Source organism: Hemicordylus capensis, chromosome 2 (genome assembly GCF_027244095.1).
Source record: "Hemicordylus capensis ecotype Gifberg chromosome 2, rHemCap1.1.pri, whole genome shotgun sequence".
Classification (NCBI taxonomy): domain Eukaryota; kingdom Metazoa; phylum Chordata; class Lepidosauria; order Squamata; family Cordylidae; genus Hemicordylus; species Hemicordylus capensis.
Window position 1 is genome coordinate 238,341,956 of NC_069658.1, and position 15,151 is coordinate 238,357,106.

The 15,151-nt window shown below is 48.8% G+C and overlaps 1 protein-coding gene and 1 pseudogene across 3 annotated transcripts; one reads left to right on the top strand and one right to left on the bottom strand.

The window, feature by feature from the left end:
• Positions 1–4,500, bottom strand: part of LOC128344073 (zinc finger protein 420-like) — a 38,465-nt pseudogene extending 33,965 nt beyond the window's left edge.
• A 340-nt stretch (positions 4,501–4,840) lies between these two features.
• LOC128344071 (gastrula zinc finger protein XlCGF49.1-like) lies at positions 4,841–14,398 on the top strand. Of its 3 annotated transcripts, XM_053293519.1 has the most exons (5): positions 4,841–5,095; positions 7,691–7,817; positions 8,056–8,141; positions 9,482–9,608; positions 10,215–14,398. In XM_053293519.1, the coding sequence occupies exons 2-5, from the start codon at positions 7,808–7,810 to the stop codon at positions 10,778–10,780; spliced, it is 789 nt and encodes a 262-aa protein (XP_053149494.1). In that variant the 5' UTR covers positions 4,841–5,095; positions 7,691–7,807; the 3' UTR covers positions 10,781–14,398. The 3 variants fall into 3 exon arrangements, with proteins under 3 accessions (XP_053149494.1, XP_053149492.1, XP_053149493.1); XM_053293517.1 differs by having other exon boundaries at positions 4,843–5,095; positions 7,691–8,141; XM_053293518.1 differs by lacking the exon at positions 4,841–5,095 and adding an exon at positions 5,105–5,282 and having other exon boundaries at positions 7,691–8,141.
• Positions 14,399–15,151: the final 753 nt, after the last annotated feature.

The following is a 15,151-nucleotide window of genomic DNA, read 5'->3' on the forward strand; positions in this document are numbered from 1 at the left end:
TGCTAAGAAACAGTCCCAGGAATGATGTCATGAAGAGCAGGGGTTCCCAGCCGGTGGTCCTCCAGATGCTGATGAACTACAACTCCCATCATCCGCAGTCATAATCAACTTACCAGATTGGGTACCCCCTGATGTCGAGGAAGTCCAAAGGATGCCTCTCAGCCACAGTGCAAGAAAGCCCTAACCCCAAGGAAATCTCTCACTTCGACCATGCCAGAAGGCAGCCTCCAACCCCCAGGTCTGACAACACCAAATGTGGTTGCAACAGGTTAACTAACCAAGGGCTATAGGGAGCTCAGAGTTGGACCAGCTTGGAAGAGGAGGTTTTCAAGGTCATACCATTTCATTGAGGGTTTCAGAAATAGTGTCTTCTAGGCTCTGGTTGCAGCCAACTCCATTTTTCTTCAAACAAGGAGCGAATCCAAGGAACATGGACTAGCCACTTAGATCCCCACGGTGCATTGCTACAGACTGACAATCACAGAAATTTCTGCTTTCTTACATTCATCGGCCAAGGCAAGGAGGGAGGCTTACCCAGAAATGCCAGATGCCCAGAAATCTCCTTCAGGACTTCCCTGTGCAGAGCCTTTTGACCTGGATCCAGGAGAGCCACCTCCTCTTTGGAGAAATACACAGCCACCTCCTCAAAGCTCACAGACTCCTGAAAAAGAGAGAAAACATTAAGGTCTTTCACACAACATGAGGAACTTCGGCGGGGGGAGCTGAGGGAGAAGGCAGCATCTACTGACCTTCCCCACAACGAGCGCAGTGTCTTCCGCATGCCCCCTCTCACATGCCCACATGAGCCACTCTGCGCCAGTAGTCCAAGGTGGGATCGGGAAGGGGAACTCTTCCCACCTCCCATAATGCCTTGTGTGGGCAGCGGAGAGGCATCCTGCTATAATGCAGCAAGGCTCCTCTCCCTGGCCACACTGCAGTTGGGGCTCTATGATTGCCAATCCTGGTGACCATTTTTAGAGCCCCGATGGTACACATGACCAGGCAGTGATCTAGGATGTGCACACATGGCCTCCTGCCCCACTTCTAGCCTGGGTTTCAAATGTGGGCTACCCAGCATAGGAGCACCAGGATCGGGAGCAGGAAAGCCCTACTCAGGAAGGGCGGGTCGTGAGAATGGCCTGTTTCTAAATCCAGTATTGCAAGAAAGGTGGGGGCTCAAGGTTCTCCTGTAGGATGCAAACTTCCTCTGTGGCTTTTGAACATAGGAAGCTGCCGTATACTGAGTCAGACTGTTGGTCTATCTGGCTCAGTCTTGTCTTCACAGATTGGCAGCAGCTTCTCCAAGGTGGAAGGCAGGAGCCTCTCTCAGCCTTATCTTGGAGAAGCCAGGGAGGGAACTTGGAACCTAGATGCTCTTCCCAGAGCTGCTCCATCCCCTGAGGAGAATATCTTACAGTGCTCACACTTCTAGTCTCCCTTTCATATGCAACCAGGGCAGACCCTGCTTAGCTAAGGGGACAAGTCATGCTTGCTACCGCAAGACCAGCTCTCCTCTCCATTGGAGAGGAGTCAAAAGGGAGCACCTTTGAATGAAGTAAAGGGGAAAACAGAGGCTCAGTGGGGCCCAGAGAGGGGTGAGGTCGGCTTCTCTCTCCCCCCAGTGATTCTTTTCCTACCTGATCCAGTGAGAGCACAGCAACTGTTTCCACTCCATCACCCAAAGGAGGAGCTCCAGGAGGAGGCGCCAGCGTCTTTTCACTGCCTAGAAGGAGAGGAAAGAAGTGGGAAAAGGTTTTGTGCTTTCGGGGCATTTCGCATTTCAGTGGCTGCAGGGACACCACAGTGTCTTCGTGCCACTTCTGGGCTCTCTTCCAAGTGTTGCTTTGGAGTTCTACTCACAAGAAGCATCTCCAACACACAGGCTTAAGGGGAACATCAAAGCAGTGCTTGGGCTTTGCGAGAGAGAACAACCCAGTGGAAATGCACCCCTGCAGCCTTACCCAGCCCCATGGCGCCTCCGTCACTCTCCTGCACAATCCCGCTGAACAGTGGCCGCTGCCAGGTCACCGATGGAGCCGTCTCGGACTCTGGGAGCTCCAAGGCTACTTTGGCTGACATCCCATTTGTCTGAAACAGGAGAACGTAGAGTGGGGCTAAGAAAGCAACATGTGCATTTGTAGGGCATTTCCCTCCCTCAGCTCCAGTACTCTCCATTTCATAGAGAGCAGCCATTTCATAGAGCAGCCATCCCTGCGAACCGCCTCTCATATTGGGAGCCTCACTGCAGAGAAGGTCTTCCGGGAGACAGAAGAAGAACTGGGAGGGAGAGGATAACCCCTGCTGACTGAAGAAAGAAGAGTTTTTCAGAAGTGGTGATTCTCTTACACTTAGTGGGAGGGGACGGACATCGGATCACAGGAAGCTGCCTTAGAGAGAGTCAGACCATCTAGCTCAGGATTGTCTACACTGACTGGCAGCGGCATCTCCTAGGTTACAGGCAGGGGTCTCTCTCAGCCCTGTCTTGGAGATGCCAGTGGAGGCACTTGGAACCTTCCGAATGCATGCATGCAGGTGCTCTTCCCAGAGCAGCCCCATCCCCAGAGGGGAAATTCCTAGTGTGCTCAAGTCTAGTCTCCCATTCAAATGCAAAACAGGGTGGACCTTGCTTAGCCACAGGGACAATTCATGCTTGCTGCCACAAGACCAGCTCTCTTCCCATTCGGCCCTCTTCTGATCCCTTCTGCTGTCAGTGTTAGGGTACTATCTCAATCAAGTGGTTGTTATGTACTTTCCTGCCAAAGACCTGGTTTGTTGTGGGTTGCCTTAGGGCCCTCCCGTTCAGAGATGGTCTTAGGAGACCCAAATTACGAGACTGCTGAGCCCTTGACCCACAGCTGGCAAGAGGAAAGAGCCTCGAACTCTTCTCAGGATCCGTCTGAGATAATTACTTATGTTTCACTTTCCAACAAAAGTGCTCCGAGTGGTTTACATAAATCAATAATAAGATGGTGCCATGACCCAGAATGCCTCACAATTAAAAAAAGAAAAGAAATACAAGGTGAACAAAAGCAGGAGACACTGGAAGGATCCTGTGCTGGGGCTAGATTGGAAGAGCACCTGCATGCTTGCATGCAGAAGGTTCCAATTTCTCTCCCTGGCATCTCCAGATATTCTATATATGGGCTGAGATTCCTGCCCGTAACTTTGGAGAAGCTGCTCCCAGTCTGTGTTGACAATACTGAGCTTCACGGACCAATGGTCTGACTCAGTATGTGGCAGCTTCCTATGTTCCAGCTCTGTCTCTCTCCTGAAACCTGCCAAGTAGGGAATAAGCTAGGAGAATCGCTTGCTTCTCTGCAGCTTCTATTACTAATGAAGCATGTTTATTGCTCTAATGTCTGCATGCACTCTACTCTAGGATGATCAACTCACTCTCTGGAGTGTCAAGTGTCTTGTGGTCACACAACATATACTGAACCACTAGCCTAGGGAGATCAGAGTTCAGATGATTTCTGGACAAAACTGGGCACGTGGTAGAACTTTTGCGGATACTGTCCCACAAACCTGGATGAAATGCTCTCTCACCTGCTGCTCTTCCTGCTTTTTCTTCTCGGTCTGGCTCAGCAGGAAACCTTCTGCCAGGGCCACTGCCTGGGAACTGGTTTCTGCTCCACATTCTCTCACCCAGCTCTCTATCTCTGGGGGCAGGATGGCCAGGAACTGCTCCAGGACCAACAGGTCCAGCATCTGAGCTTTCGTGTGCCTCTCTGGCTCCAGCCACTGGTGGCAAAGGTGGTGGAGTCAGCTGCAAACCTCTTGGGGGACCTCAACTTCCTCGTAGATGAACCACCTGAACTTCTTGCGCTGGACATCTGAGCTGTCTCCTCCCAGGATCTTCTGCACAGTTCTTTCCCAGAATTCCTTATCACTGCCAGACTGGATGGCTTGAAGGCCTTTTTCTGCTCCCTTCCTTGATTCTGGGCTTTGCAAATCCATGATCCCTCTATGCTCAAATTAAGCTGCCAACACACCCAGATGCTCTTCTTCCTATTGCTACAAGAAGAATGTGATGAAACCACTGCATAGTCACACAAGGCCAAGGCAAGTTTGTTGGTGGCATTGAAAGTCATTGTATTTACAGACAAGCATATAATTCACATTCAAACTCAGCTCCTCCCTGAAGCGGGGTGGGGGTCACCAAGAATCAAGGAGCATCAAAGACCAACACACTTTTACCAAACTCTTGGTCAGGAACATTCTCAACTTTCATTTACGTTTTTTTTTTTAAGGGCTTGAGGGAGGGTTTTGTATGATTCAAAAGCCCACACTGTTTAGTCTTTGATTCATACAATTGAGCAACACAAGGACAAAGCACTTACTGTTCCTTTCTCCATTGTTTGAAAAGCAAGAACCCTTTTTGTGCAATCCCCTTCCTTCAGGCAGGCAAGGCACGCCCTCAACTCCTGCCTGTGGCTTCCAGCAGCATCTGGTGGGCCACTGTGAGGAACAGGATGCTGGACTAGATGGCCTTGGGCCTGATCTAGCAGGGCTGTTCTTATGACCCAGGCGGCAAGGGAGCCCCGAGGGAGCGGATGGAGGAGCTTCTCACTCCTGCAGCTTGGCAAGGGCGGCGTGGTGTGGCTCTATCGCCAAACTAGTGAGGCGGCAAGATCCGAAAGCAACCAGGGCTTGTCCTGGCTGGAGAATGGAGATTGGAGCGTCTCCTCCTCTCCTGACCTGGCCCTGCATCCCCCCCCCCCCCCGCACGCAGCGCGCATGGACCCTCCAGGTGAGAAGGGGGAGGAGCTGCTGCTGATGGCCGCAACTCTTCTCCCAACTTGAGGAGGGGCCGTGGCAGGCAGTGACGTCATGCACACCCCTCCTAGCCGTAGCGAATGGATGGAACGCGCCCCGACTCGCGCGCTCTCCCTCGCCTGAGACCGGCTTTCTCAGTGGCCCCTCCCCTCTGCCGGGACCCTGGAGGTCCGCTGGGCAAGGGGAGAGAGCCGCGCTTCCTAGAGAGCTACCTGAGAAGGCTAGCTAGCAGAACGCCGAGCAACCGGCTGCTTCATGTCCCGTCTTGACATTGCCCTTCCGGCATGATGCACCAGCGGCTTCTTGTGAGAAGGATCCGGTGAGTGCAAAGCGGGCACCTGGGGAGCAAGGGAGACCCCCGCCCCGGACCAGACAGGGAATGCAATGGCCGGCAGGGGAGGAGGCTTCAGGAAGCCCCAGGAGGAGAGAGCGCTCTCAATTGGAGGGGCTGCCGCTCAGTGGTAGCAGGCTGGCAGAGCGCCTGCTTGGCATGAAGAAGCTCCCAGGTAGAGTCCCTGGCTGGCAGCCTCTTCATAGAGCAGCAGCAGCCTGATGGGGAAAGATGGTTCATCAGGAGCTGGATCGAGAGTGTTGCTCCGTATAAAGAGCCCTCTAGCCAGTCTTCCCTCTTGGATCCTGTCAGAGGGATCTTTCTCAAGGTGGCAAGAAGAGCTGGCAAAGCTGGGGCTGTAGCTCAGTGGCAAAGAAGCTGCTTGCATAGGAACAGCCCTGCTGGATCAGGCCCAAGGCAGCACATCCAGTCCAGCATCCTGCCTTACACAGTGGCCCATCAGATGCCGCTGGAAGCCGACAGGCAGGAGCTGAGGGCATGCCCTCTCTCCTGCTTCTACTCCCCTGCAACAGGTACTCAAAGGCATCCTGCCTCTGAGGCTGGAGGTGGCCTATAGCTCTCCGACTAGTAGCCATTGATAGACCTCTCCTCCATGAAATTATCCAAACCCCTCTTCAAGCCATCCAGGTTGTTAGCTGTCACCACATCTTGTGGCAGAGAATTCCACAAGTTGATTATTTTATTTTATTTATTTATTTATTTATTTATTTATTTATTATTAAAACTTTTATACCACCCTTCTAAAAGGCTCAGGGTGGTTTACATTAAGACACCAATAAAGTCAGTTAATAATTAAAACAAAAATTATAAAGCATAAAACAATGATTAACCATTAAAAACATCATAAAACAACAATTAAATAATCAGAAGAATTTAAAAATAAGTTTTAAAAAGCTGAGAAAGCCTGGTTGAAGAGATGTGTTTTCAGGTGTTTTCTGAAAATTGCCAGAGATGGGGAGGATCGTATCTCAGCTGGGAGTGCATTCCACAATCTCGGGGCTGCAGTCGAGAAGGCCCGTCTCTGTGTAGCCACCAAACGGGTTGGTGGCAACTGGAGACGGATCTCTTCAAGTGACCTCAACGGCCAGTGGGGCTCATTATGCCTTGTGTGAAAAAGTACCTCTTTTTTTCCTTCCTACATTTCCTGGCAATCAATTTCATGGGATGACCCCTGGTTCTAGTGTTATGTTAGAGGGAGAAGAATTTTTCTCTATCTGCTTTCTCCACACCATGCATGATTTTATATACCTCTATCATGTCTCCCTGCAGTCCTCCCTCAGGAGGACACTTGACATTCCAGAGAGTGAGTTGATCATCCTAGAGTAGAGTGCATGCAGATATTAAAGCAACAAACATGCTTCATTACTAATAGAAGCTGCAGAGAAGCAAGCGACCCTCCTAGCTTATTCCCTACTTGGCAGGTTTCAGGAGAGAGACAGAGCTGGAACATAGGAAACTGCCACATACTGAGTCAGACCATTGGTCCGTGAAGCTCAGTATTGTCAACACAGACTGGGAGCAGCTTCTCCAAAGTTACGGGCAGGAATCTCAGCCCATATATAGAATATCTGGAGATGCCAGGGAAAGAAATTGGAACCTTCTGCATGCAGGTGCTCTTCCAATCTAGGACCAGCACAGGATCCTTCCAGTGGCTCTTGCTATTGTTCACCTTGCATTTCTTTTCTTTTTTTAATTGTGAAGCATTCTGGGTCATGGCACCATCTTATTATTGATTTATGTAAACCACTCGGAGCACTTTTGTTGGAAAGTGAAACATAAGTAATTATCTCAGACGGATCCTGAGAAGAGTTAGAGGCCCTTTCCTCTTGCCAGCTGTGGGTAAAGGGGGCAGCAGTCTCTGAATTTGGGTCTATTAAAATCATCTCTGAACTGGAGGGCCCTAAGGCAAACCACAACAAACAAGGTCTTTGGTAGGAAAGTATGTAACAACCATTTGATTGGGATATTTCCCTAACACTGACAGTAGAAGGGATCAGAAGAGGGCCGAATGGGAAGAGAGCTGGTCTTGTGGCAGCAAGCATGAATTGTCCCTGTCGCTACGCAAGGCCCACCTTGGTTTGCGTTTGAATGGGAGACTACTTGTGAGCACCTGCATGCTTGCATGCGGAAGGTTCCAAATTCCCTCCCTGGCATCTCCAAGACGGGGCTGAGAGAAACCCCTGCCTGTAACCTAGGAGATGCCGCTGCCAGTCAGTGTAGACAATCCTGAGCTAGATGGATCAATGGTCTGACTCTCTATAAGGCAGCTTCCTGTCTTCCTATGTCCGTCCCCTCCCACTAAGTGTAAGAGAATCGCCATTTCTGAAAAGCTCCTCTTTGCTCAGTCAGCAGGGGTTATCCTCTCCCTCTCAGTTCTTCTGCCGTCTCCTGGAAGACCTTCTCTGCAGTGAAGCTCCCAATATGAGAGGCGGTTCGCAGGGATGGCTGCTCTATGAAATGGCTGCTCTCTATGAAATGGAGAGTACTGGAGCTGAGGGAGGGAAATGCCCTACAAATGCACATGTTGCTTTCTTAGCCCCACTCTACATTCTCCTGTTTCAGACAAATGGGATGTCAGCCAATGTAGCCTTGGAGCTCCCAGAGTCCGAAACGGCTCCATCGGTGACCCGGCAGCGGCCACTGTTCAGCGGGATTGTGTAGGAGAGTGACGGAGGCGCCATGGGGCTGGGTAAGGCTGCAGGGGTGCATTTCCACTGGGTTGTTCTCTCTCGCAAAGCCCAAGCACTGCTTTGATGTTCCCCTTGAGCCTGTGTGTTGGAGATGCTTCTTGTGAGTAGAACTCCAAAGCCACACTTGGAAGAGAGCCCAGAAGTGGCACGAAGACACTGTGGTGTCCCTGCAGCCACTGAAATGCAAAATGCCCCCAAAGCACAAAATTTCCCCCCACTTCTTTCCTCTCCTTCTAGGCAGTGAAAAGATGCTGGCAGCTCCTCCTAGAGCTCTTCCTTTGGGTGATGGAGTGGAAATAGTTGCTGTGCTCTCACTGAATCAGGTAGGAGAAGGATCACTGGGAGGGGGGGTGACCTCACCCCTCTCTGGGCCCCACTGAGCCTCTGTTTTCCCCTTTACTTCATTCAAAGGTGCTCCCTTTTGACTCTGAAATCCACAGAGGACGTTTTGCATCCTACAGGAGAACCATGAGCCCCCACCTTTCCATCAATCTAAAAGCAGTCTACGTGGGGCTGCCTTTGTACGAAGTCTGGAAACTTCAGTTGGTTCAGAATGTGGCAGCCAGGTTGGTCTCCGGGTCATCTTGGAGAGACCACATCCCTCCTTTGCTGATAGAGCTACACTGGCTGCCAATAGGTTTCTGGGCAAAATACAAAGTGCTAGTTATAACTTATAAAGCCCTAAACGGCTTAGGCCCTGGGTATCTAAGAGAGCATCTTCTTCGCTATGAGCCCCACCGCCCATTGAGGTCATCTGAGGAGATCCATCTCCAGTTACCGCCAACCCGTTTGGTGGCTATACAGAGACGGGCCTTCTCGACTGCTGCCCCGAGATTGTGGAATGCGCTCCCTGCTGGGATACGAGCCTCCCCATCTCTGGCAATTTTTAAAAAAAACTTCTGAAAACACATCTCTTCAACCAAGCTTTCTCAGCTTTTTAAAACTTGTTTTTAAATTGTTCTATTTAATTGTTTTATTATGTTTTTAATTATTCATCATTGTTTTATGCCTTTTATAATTTTTGTTTTAAGTATTAACTGATTTTAATGGTGTTCTAATGGAAACCGCCCTGAGCCTTTTGGAAGGGCGATATAAAAGTCTTAATAATAAATAAATAAATAAATAAATCTAAAAAAAAAACTGATTTAGAAACAGGCCATTCTCACAACCCGCCCTTCCTGAGTAGGGCTGTGCTAGCCCGCGTAGGGCTGGTGGTTGGAACCAGTGGGATCGTTCCCGATCCTGATGCTCCTCTGCTGGGTAGCCCACATTTGAAACCTAGGCTAAAAGTGGGGCAGGAGGCCCTGTGCACATCTCCTAGATCACTGCCTAGTCATGTGTACCATCAGGGCACCACCGAGAGTGGCGATCATAGAGCCCCAACTGCAGTATGGCCAGGGAGAGGAGCCTTGCTGCATTGTAGCAGGCTGCCTCTCTGCTGCCCACACAAGGCATTATGGGAGGTGGGAAGAGTTCCCCTTCCTGATCCCACCTTGGACTACTGGCGCAGAGTGGCTCATGTGGGCATGTGAGAGGGGGCATGCGGAAGAAACTGCGCTCGTGGTGGGGAAGGTTGGTAGATGCTGCCTTCCCCCTCAGATCCCCCCGCCTAAGTTCCTTGGGTCGTGTGAAGGACCTTAATGTGTTCTCTCTTTTTCTGGAGTCTGTGAGCCTGGAAGAGGTGGCTGTGTATTTCTCTGAGGAGGAGGAGGAGGCTCTGCTGGATCCAGGCCAAAGGGCTCTGCACAGGGAAGTCCTGGAGGAGATTTCTGGGCATCTGGCCTTTCTGGGTAAGCCTCCCTCCTTGCCTTGGCCGATGGATGTAAGAAAGCAGAAATTTCTGCGATTGTCAGTCTGTAGCAATGCACCGTGGGGATCTCAGTGGCTAGTAAATGTTCCTTGGATTCGCTCCTTGTTTGAAGAAAAATGCAGTTGGCTGCAACCAGAGCCTAGAAGACACTATTTCTAAAACCCTCAATGAAATGGTATGACCTTGAAAACCTCCTCTTCCAAGCTGGTCAAACTGTGAGCTCCCTACAGCCCTTGGCTAGTGAACCTGTTGCAACCACATTTGGTGTTGTCAGACCTGGGGATTGGAGGCTGCCTTCTGGCATGGTCGAAGTGAGAGATTTCCTTGGGGTTAGGACTTTCTTGCACTGTGGCTGAGAGGCATCCTTTGGACTTCCTTGACATCAGGGGGTTCCCAGCCTGGTAAGTTGATTGTGACTGGGGATGATGGGAGTTGTAGTTCATCAGCATCTGGAGGACCACCGGTTGGGAACCCCTACTCCATGACATCCTTCCCGGGACTCTTCATGACATCCTTCCCGGTAGGCTTCCTCCTTGATGTGAGATTCTGTTGCTCCCTTCCCTAATTCTTCTCTTTATTCCTGCAGGTCATTGGAGGGAGGAAGAGAAACAGACTGATATACCGAGAAAGAGAACTGAAGCGAGTCAGAAGAGGAGGCAGACTAATTCTTCCAGAGGGTCAGAGTTGCATTCCATCCTAATCCAAGGAGGATGCCACAAGGGAAGCAAAAGGAATAAGATCACCCAGTATATAAACACCTTGACTAGTAAGACACATCTGAGCAGAAGTCCCACTATGCACACAGGAAAGGAAACCTATACCTGCTCAGAGTGTGGAAAGAGCTTCAGTAAAAATATAGACCTTACATTGCATCAAAGAATCCACACAGGTGAGAAGCCTTTTAAATGCTTGGAATGTGGAAAGAGTTTCACTTGGGGTGACAAGCTTACTGTCCATTTAAGAATCCACACAGGAGAGAAACCACACACCTGCTCAGAGTGTGGAAAGAGCTTCAGTCAGAAGGCAAATCTTATCACCAGAGAATCCACACAGGGTAAAACCATATACCTGTTCAGCATGTGGAAAGAGCTTCAGCCAGAAGGTAATGCTTATTTCCCATCAAAGAGTCCACAGAGGAGAGAAGCCTTTTAAATGCTCTGAGTGTGGAAAGAGCTTCAGCCAGAAAGCAGCACTTACTGTCCATCAAAGAATCCACACAGGAGAGAAACCATATAACTTCTCAGAGTGTGGAAAGAGCTTCAGTCTGAAAGTGACACTTACTGTCCATCAAAGAGTCTACTATATTCCTGCTCAGAGTGTGGACGGAGCTTCAGTCAGAAGGCAGCACTTACTGTCCATCAAAGAATCCACACAGGAGAGAAGCCTTTTAAATGCTCAGAATGTGGAGTTTCACTCGGGATGATAAGCTTACAGTCCATCACAGAGTCCACACAGGAGAAAAACCATATACCTGCTCAGAGTGTGGAAAGGTTTATTATTATTATTATTATTATTATTAATTTACATTTTATATCCCACTCTTCCTCCAAGGAGCCCAGAGTGGTGTACTACATACTTAAGTTTCTCTTTCACAACAACCCTGTGAAGTAGGTTAGTCTGAAAGAGAAGTGACTGGCCCAGAGTCACCCAGCTAGTATGGCTGAATGGGGATTTGAACTCGGATCTCCCCGGTCCTAGTCCAGCACTCTAACCACTACACCACGCTGGCTCTGTTTAGTCAAAAACCAAACCTTACATTGCATCAAAGAATCCACACACGTTAGAAGCCTTTTACATGTGGAAAGTGTTCCACTCAGGGTGTCAGGTTTACTATCCATCATAGAATCCACACAGGAGAGAAACCATATACCTGGTTCAGAGTGTAGAAAGGGCTTCAGTTGGAGCAAAAATCTGCATCGAAGAATCCACACAGGTGAGAAGCCTTTTTTAACGTTCAGGATGTGGAAATAAGTTACATCCCACCAGAGAACCCACACAGGAGATAGAGATCACTTCAGTGCTTGGAGTGTGGAAAGAGCCTCATTGAGAAGATAGCACTTCGTTCCCATCACAGAATCCACAAGGACAAGAAATCTATATTTATTCATCCAAATACCTTTAAGATGGGAGTTAAGATGCTTTCAGTTTTCACTCGTGCTCTAGAAGGTGTGGAAATAGCACTTTATGGTGCCCATCTTAGCTTCCATGCCATGTAAACTGCAAAGGCCTTGTACAGCCTTGGAAATTTGCTTTGGGAATGAGGATCCATGTTACACCTTTACACACAAGTAGACCTTACCTTTAGAAATATACCCCTTGCCCTTATTTATAGTAGACCTACAGCCCTATTGCAGATAAACCTTTCATGCTTGTTGCAAATAGACCTCATCCGTATGAGTAGACCACCCACTCCTACTCGTGAGTTGCTCTTGCTTTATGTATGAGTAGAGCCCACACTAGGGGTGTACATGGAACTGGAGTGGGCTGGTTCGAAGGCAGGGGGGCATAGCTTTAAGGGTGGAGGAGAGTGTTCTTACCCACCACCCACCCCCAGTTTCCCCCCACTGGTGCTCCATTTTAAACTGGTTCAGCAGGGCAGCAGCCTACCTCCTTGCTGCCTCGTCAGACTGGAAGTAACTGGAAGTACCCGGTGCAGATGCACATGTCACACACGTTTGTGTACACCTCAAAAGCAGGTCCAATAACAAGCCAGGGTCAAAAAGCCAGGAGATCAGGTCTGCAGGGAGCAAGGTAAAGTGCAAGGAGTGGGCTGAGAACTCAAGGAGTGGGATGCTACTTCAGAAAAGTTCTGCTGCAAACACAGTGCTTTTAAAGTGGAAGTGTGGTGCCTGGCCATGCCCCTTTGGTTTTCTGCTGCAGGCTTAAAGGGCCCGTGCCTTATTCTTTAATTGTTGGCTGTGGCAGAGCCGAAGGTGTACTGGTGCTGGGAGTGGTGTGGCTTCCACCTCCTTCTCTGAAGTAGAAGAGGAAGAAGAGAGCATTGGGGCATTCTCAAATCAAAGGGGAGGGGCAAGAAATATAGGGTCCTCTGAGTCCTGAGGGGCATCCTTGGGCTGAAGGAGTTCAAGAGATATAGGATGTCCTGGTACCTGGAGTGGGGAGACCTCGCCGACTGCTTTCTCCTCTGCATCAACGGACTCTATCCAAGGGTCTGAAGAGGGGTCATGATGCTTAGCCATTCTTAAAATGGTTGCTTGATTACAAGAGGGCTGTGCTGATGCTAAGAAATGCTTCCAGACCCAAACCGGAGTGACCATGTAATGCTTTTTCTGTATTGCTAAGTTGTTTTGTACTTCTTAAATGGTTGTTTCCAAGGAGCTTTGCCATGCAAGATGGGCGATTGACTTAGTTGAGGTCAAGCTCAACTTCTAGAAAGTGCCTTGTTGATTGCAATTATTTGCTCAAAATTTGGGAACACGGGTGCAATGAATTGTAGTTAGAAACATCTGTGTGTGTTTGTGTGTGTATGTTTGTGTGAGTAAGAGTGAGTGAAGATATGGTTAGTTAGTGGTGAGAGTAAACAGGCCAACGGGCCAAGATTACTGGGTGAATAGAAAGTGTGCTGAGAGCAGGGACTTGAGAGACAAGTGCAGAGTGGGATTTGACAGCTGGACCATCTCCAGTGGCAGAGAAATGGTTTAGTGAGTGTGTTTTGGACAAGTTGACCTGGACCAAGAGGCCTGGAGGGACGTTTCACCAATGTGTCCTAGGAGTGGAGCCCCAAAGCCAGGAAGACCATCCTGCCAGATCATCTCTATCAGGGTTGCACGGCATGTGGCCCGCGGACCAGATCTGACCCATGGAGATGTTTTTGCTGGTTCACAGTGAAGATAAGGTGAAAACTTCCCTAAGGTGTGCCTGAAAGACGACTTGAGCTGGAAGGAGCCATCTTAGGTAGCCTAAGTCAAGATTGGCAATGCTGAGCCATTATTTGCTTTTAAGCCAAGTCAGCAGTTTAATGGAATGATAATCATGGGTGGTTGTTGTTGTTGTTTGTTTTTTAAAATTGGTTAGCACTGGTGTATGGAAGTTTCAATGGAAGCCAGAGGAAAGACCTTGATTGCCTTTTGCTGCCTGAACATAAGCTGCCACGAGGATCACAGGCTTTAGAGAAAGAACTTTCTGGATACCTTGTTGGTATCCATCTAAGTTTGCTTGCACACCCACAGTGGAAAATTTGAGAACAAAAGGGACAATATTTGAAAATGCCCTGAGTCGTCATTACTCAATACAGAACCGATTGTATTAATTAAAATGATCATTGCTGGGTTGCCAAGAGAATGTAACTAATGGAAGGCCTGAAGAGTTGTGGTAATTTGGCTGAGGTATAAAGGCTGGAGGCCTGGTAAGTTGAAGGATTCCTTTGGGGGCTTTTGGCTTTTGTTTGACTAATAGTTTTTCAGGAAGGAGGGAAGCTTCTTTGAGAGGCTCTCTCTCTTCTTCACCTTTCCTTGTCCCCCCTCTAACTTCTGAGATGTATAGAGACACTACAGCTTGAAGATGGGTAGATATAGTATTTTATCTCTTTGTTTTTTGACCATGAATTCTCTTGACTACTGTCTATTGTTGGGAACAAATAGAGCTTCCAAGTAAGCAGGAGGAGGGAAGGTGTTTGATTTAATAACTGCATGGTTGTATGAAGCTTATAATGTAACGGAACTGTTTTTCTATTTCTTTTGTATGCCATGTACCTAAGTTCTCAATTTCTCTGTAAAATACTTAATGCCTGAATAAATCGCTTTAAATTCATTTCAGTAGTCATGGGTTGATATGCATTTGGACTGTTCTGGCGTGCGTGCTTGGCCTGAGTGAAGCCATGTTTTCCGTTCTGGACTTCCTGTGCCCGCTTTGCCTAGAAACCTCTGTGTGCAGTGCCCTCTGCCCTTCAGTTATGCCAGCAAACTCTGTCACCTGCATTCCTTTCACCAATAAGACTGTGGAGCATATGTTGTCCTTCTGCAGCCTGGAAGAGTCTAAACAAAATGTGATGAATACCCAAGTCCTGTTTTCAACCAAGGAATTTCACTGCCCTTTTGGACACTTTGAGATGGGAGCGGGGAGGAGCGAGTTAAAAGGTTTATCTGGACAGGTTTAGGCGATGAAGGCCAGAGGCTCAAGGCACTCCATTCATTCTGCCTTCGCTGTGTTAGTTTTGATAGGGCTAATTAGGCTGTCAAAACTAACACAGCAAAGGCAGAATGAATGGAATGAATGGTAGCCACCTAATGGCACAGCGAGGAAATGACTTGATTAGCAAGCCAGAGGCTGCCGGTTTGAATCCCCGCTGGTACGTTTCCTAGACTATGGGGAACACCTATATCAGGCAGCAGTGATATAAGAAGATGCTGAAAGGCATCATCTCATACTGCGTGGAAGATGGCAATGGTAAACCTCTCCTGTATTCAACCAGAGACAACCATAGGGCTCTGTGGGCACCAGGAATCAACACTGACTCAACGGCATACTTTACCTTTAATTAGGCTGTGCTTGTTAGCTTGGAAA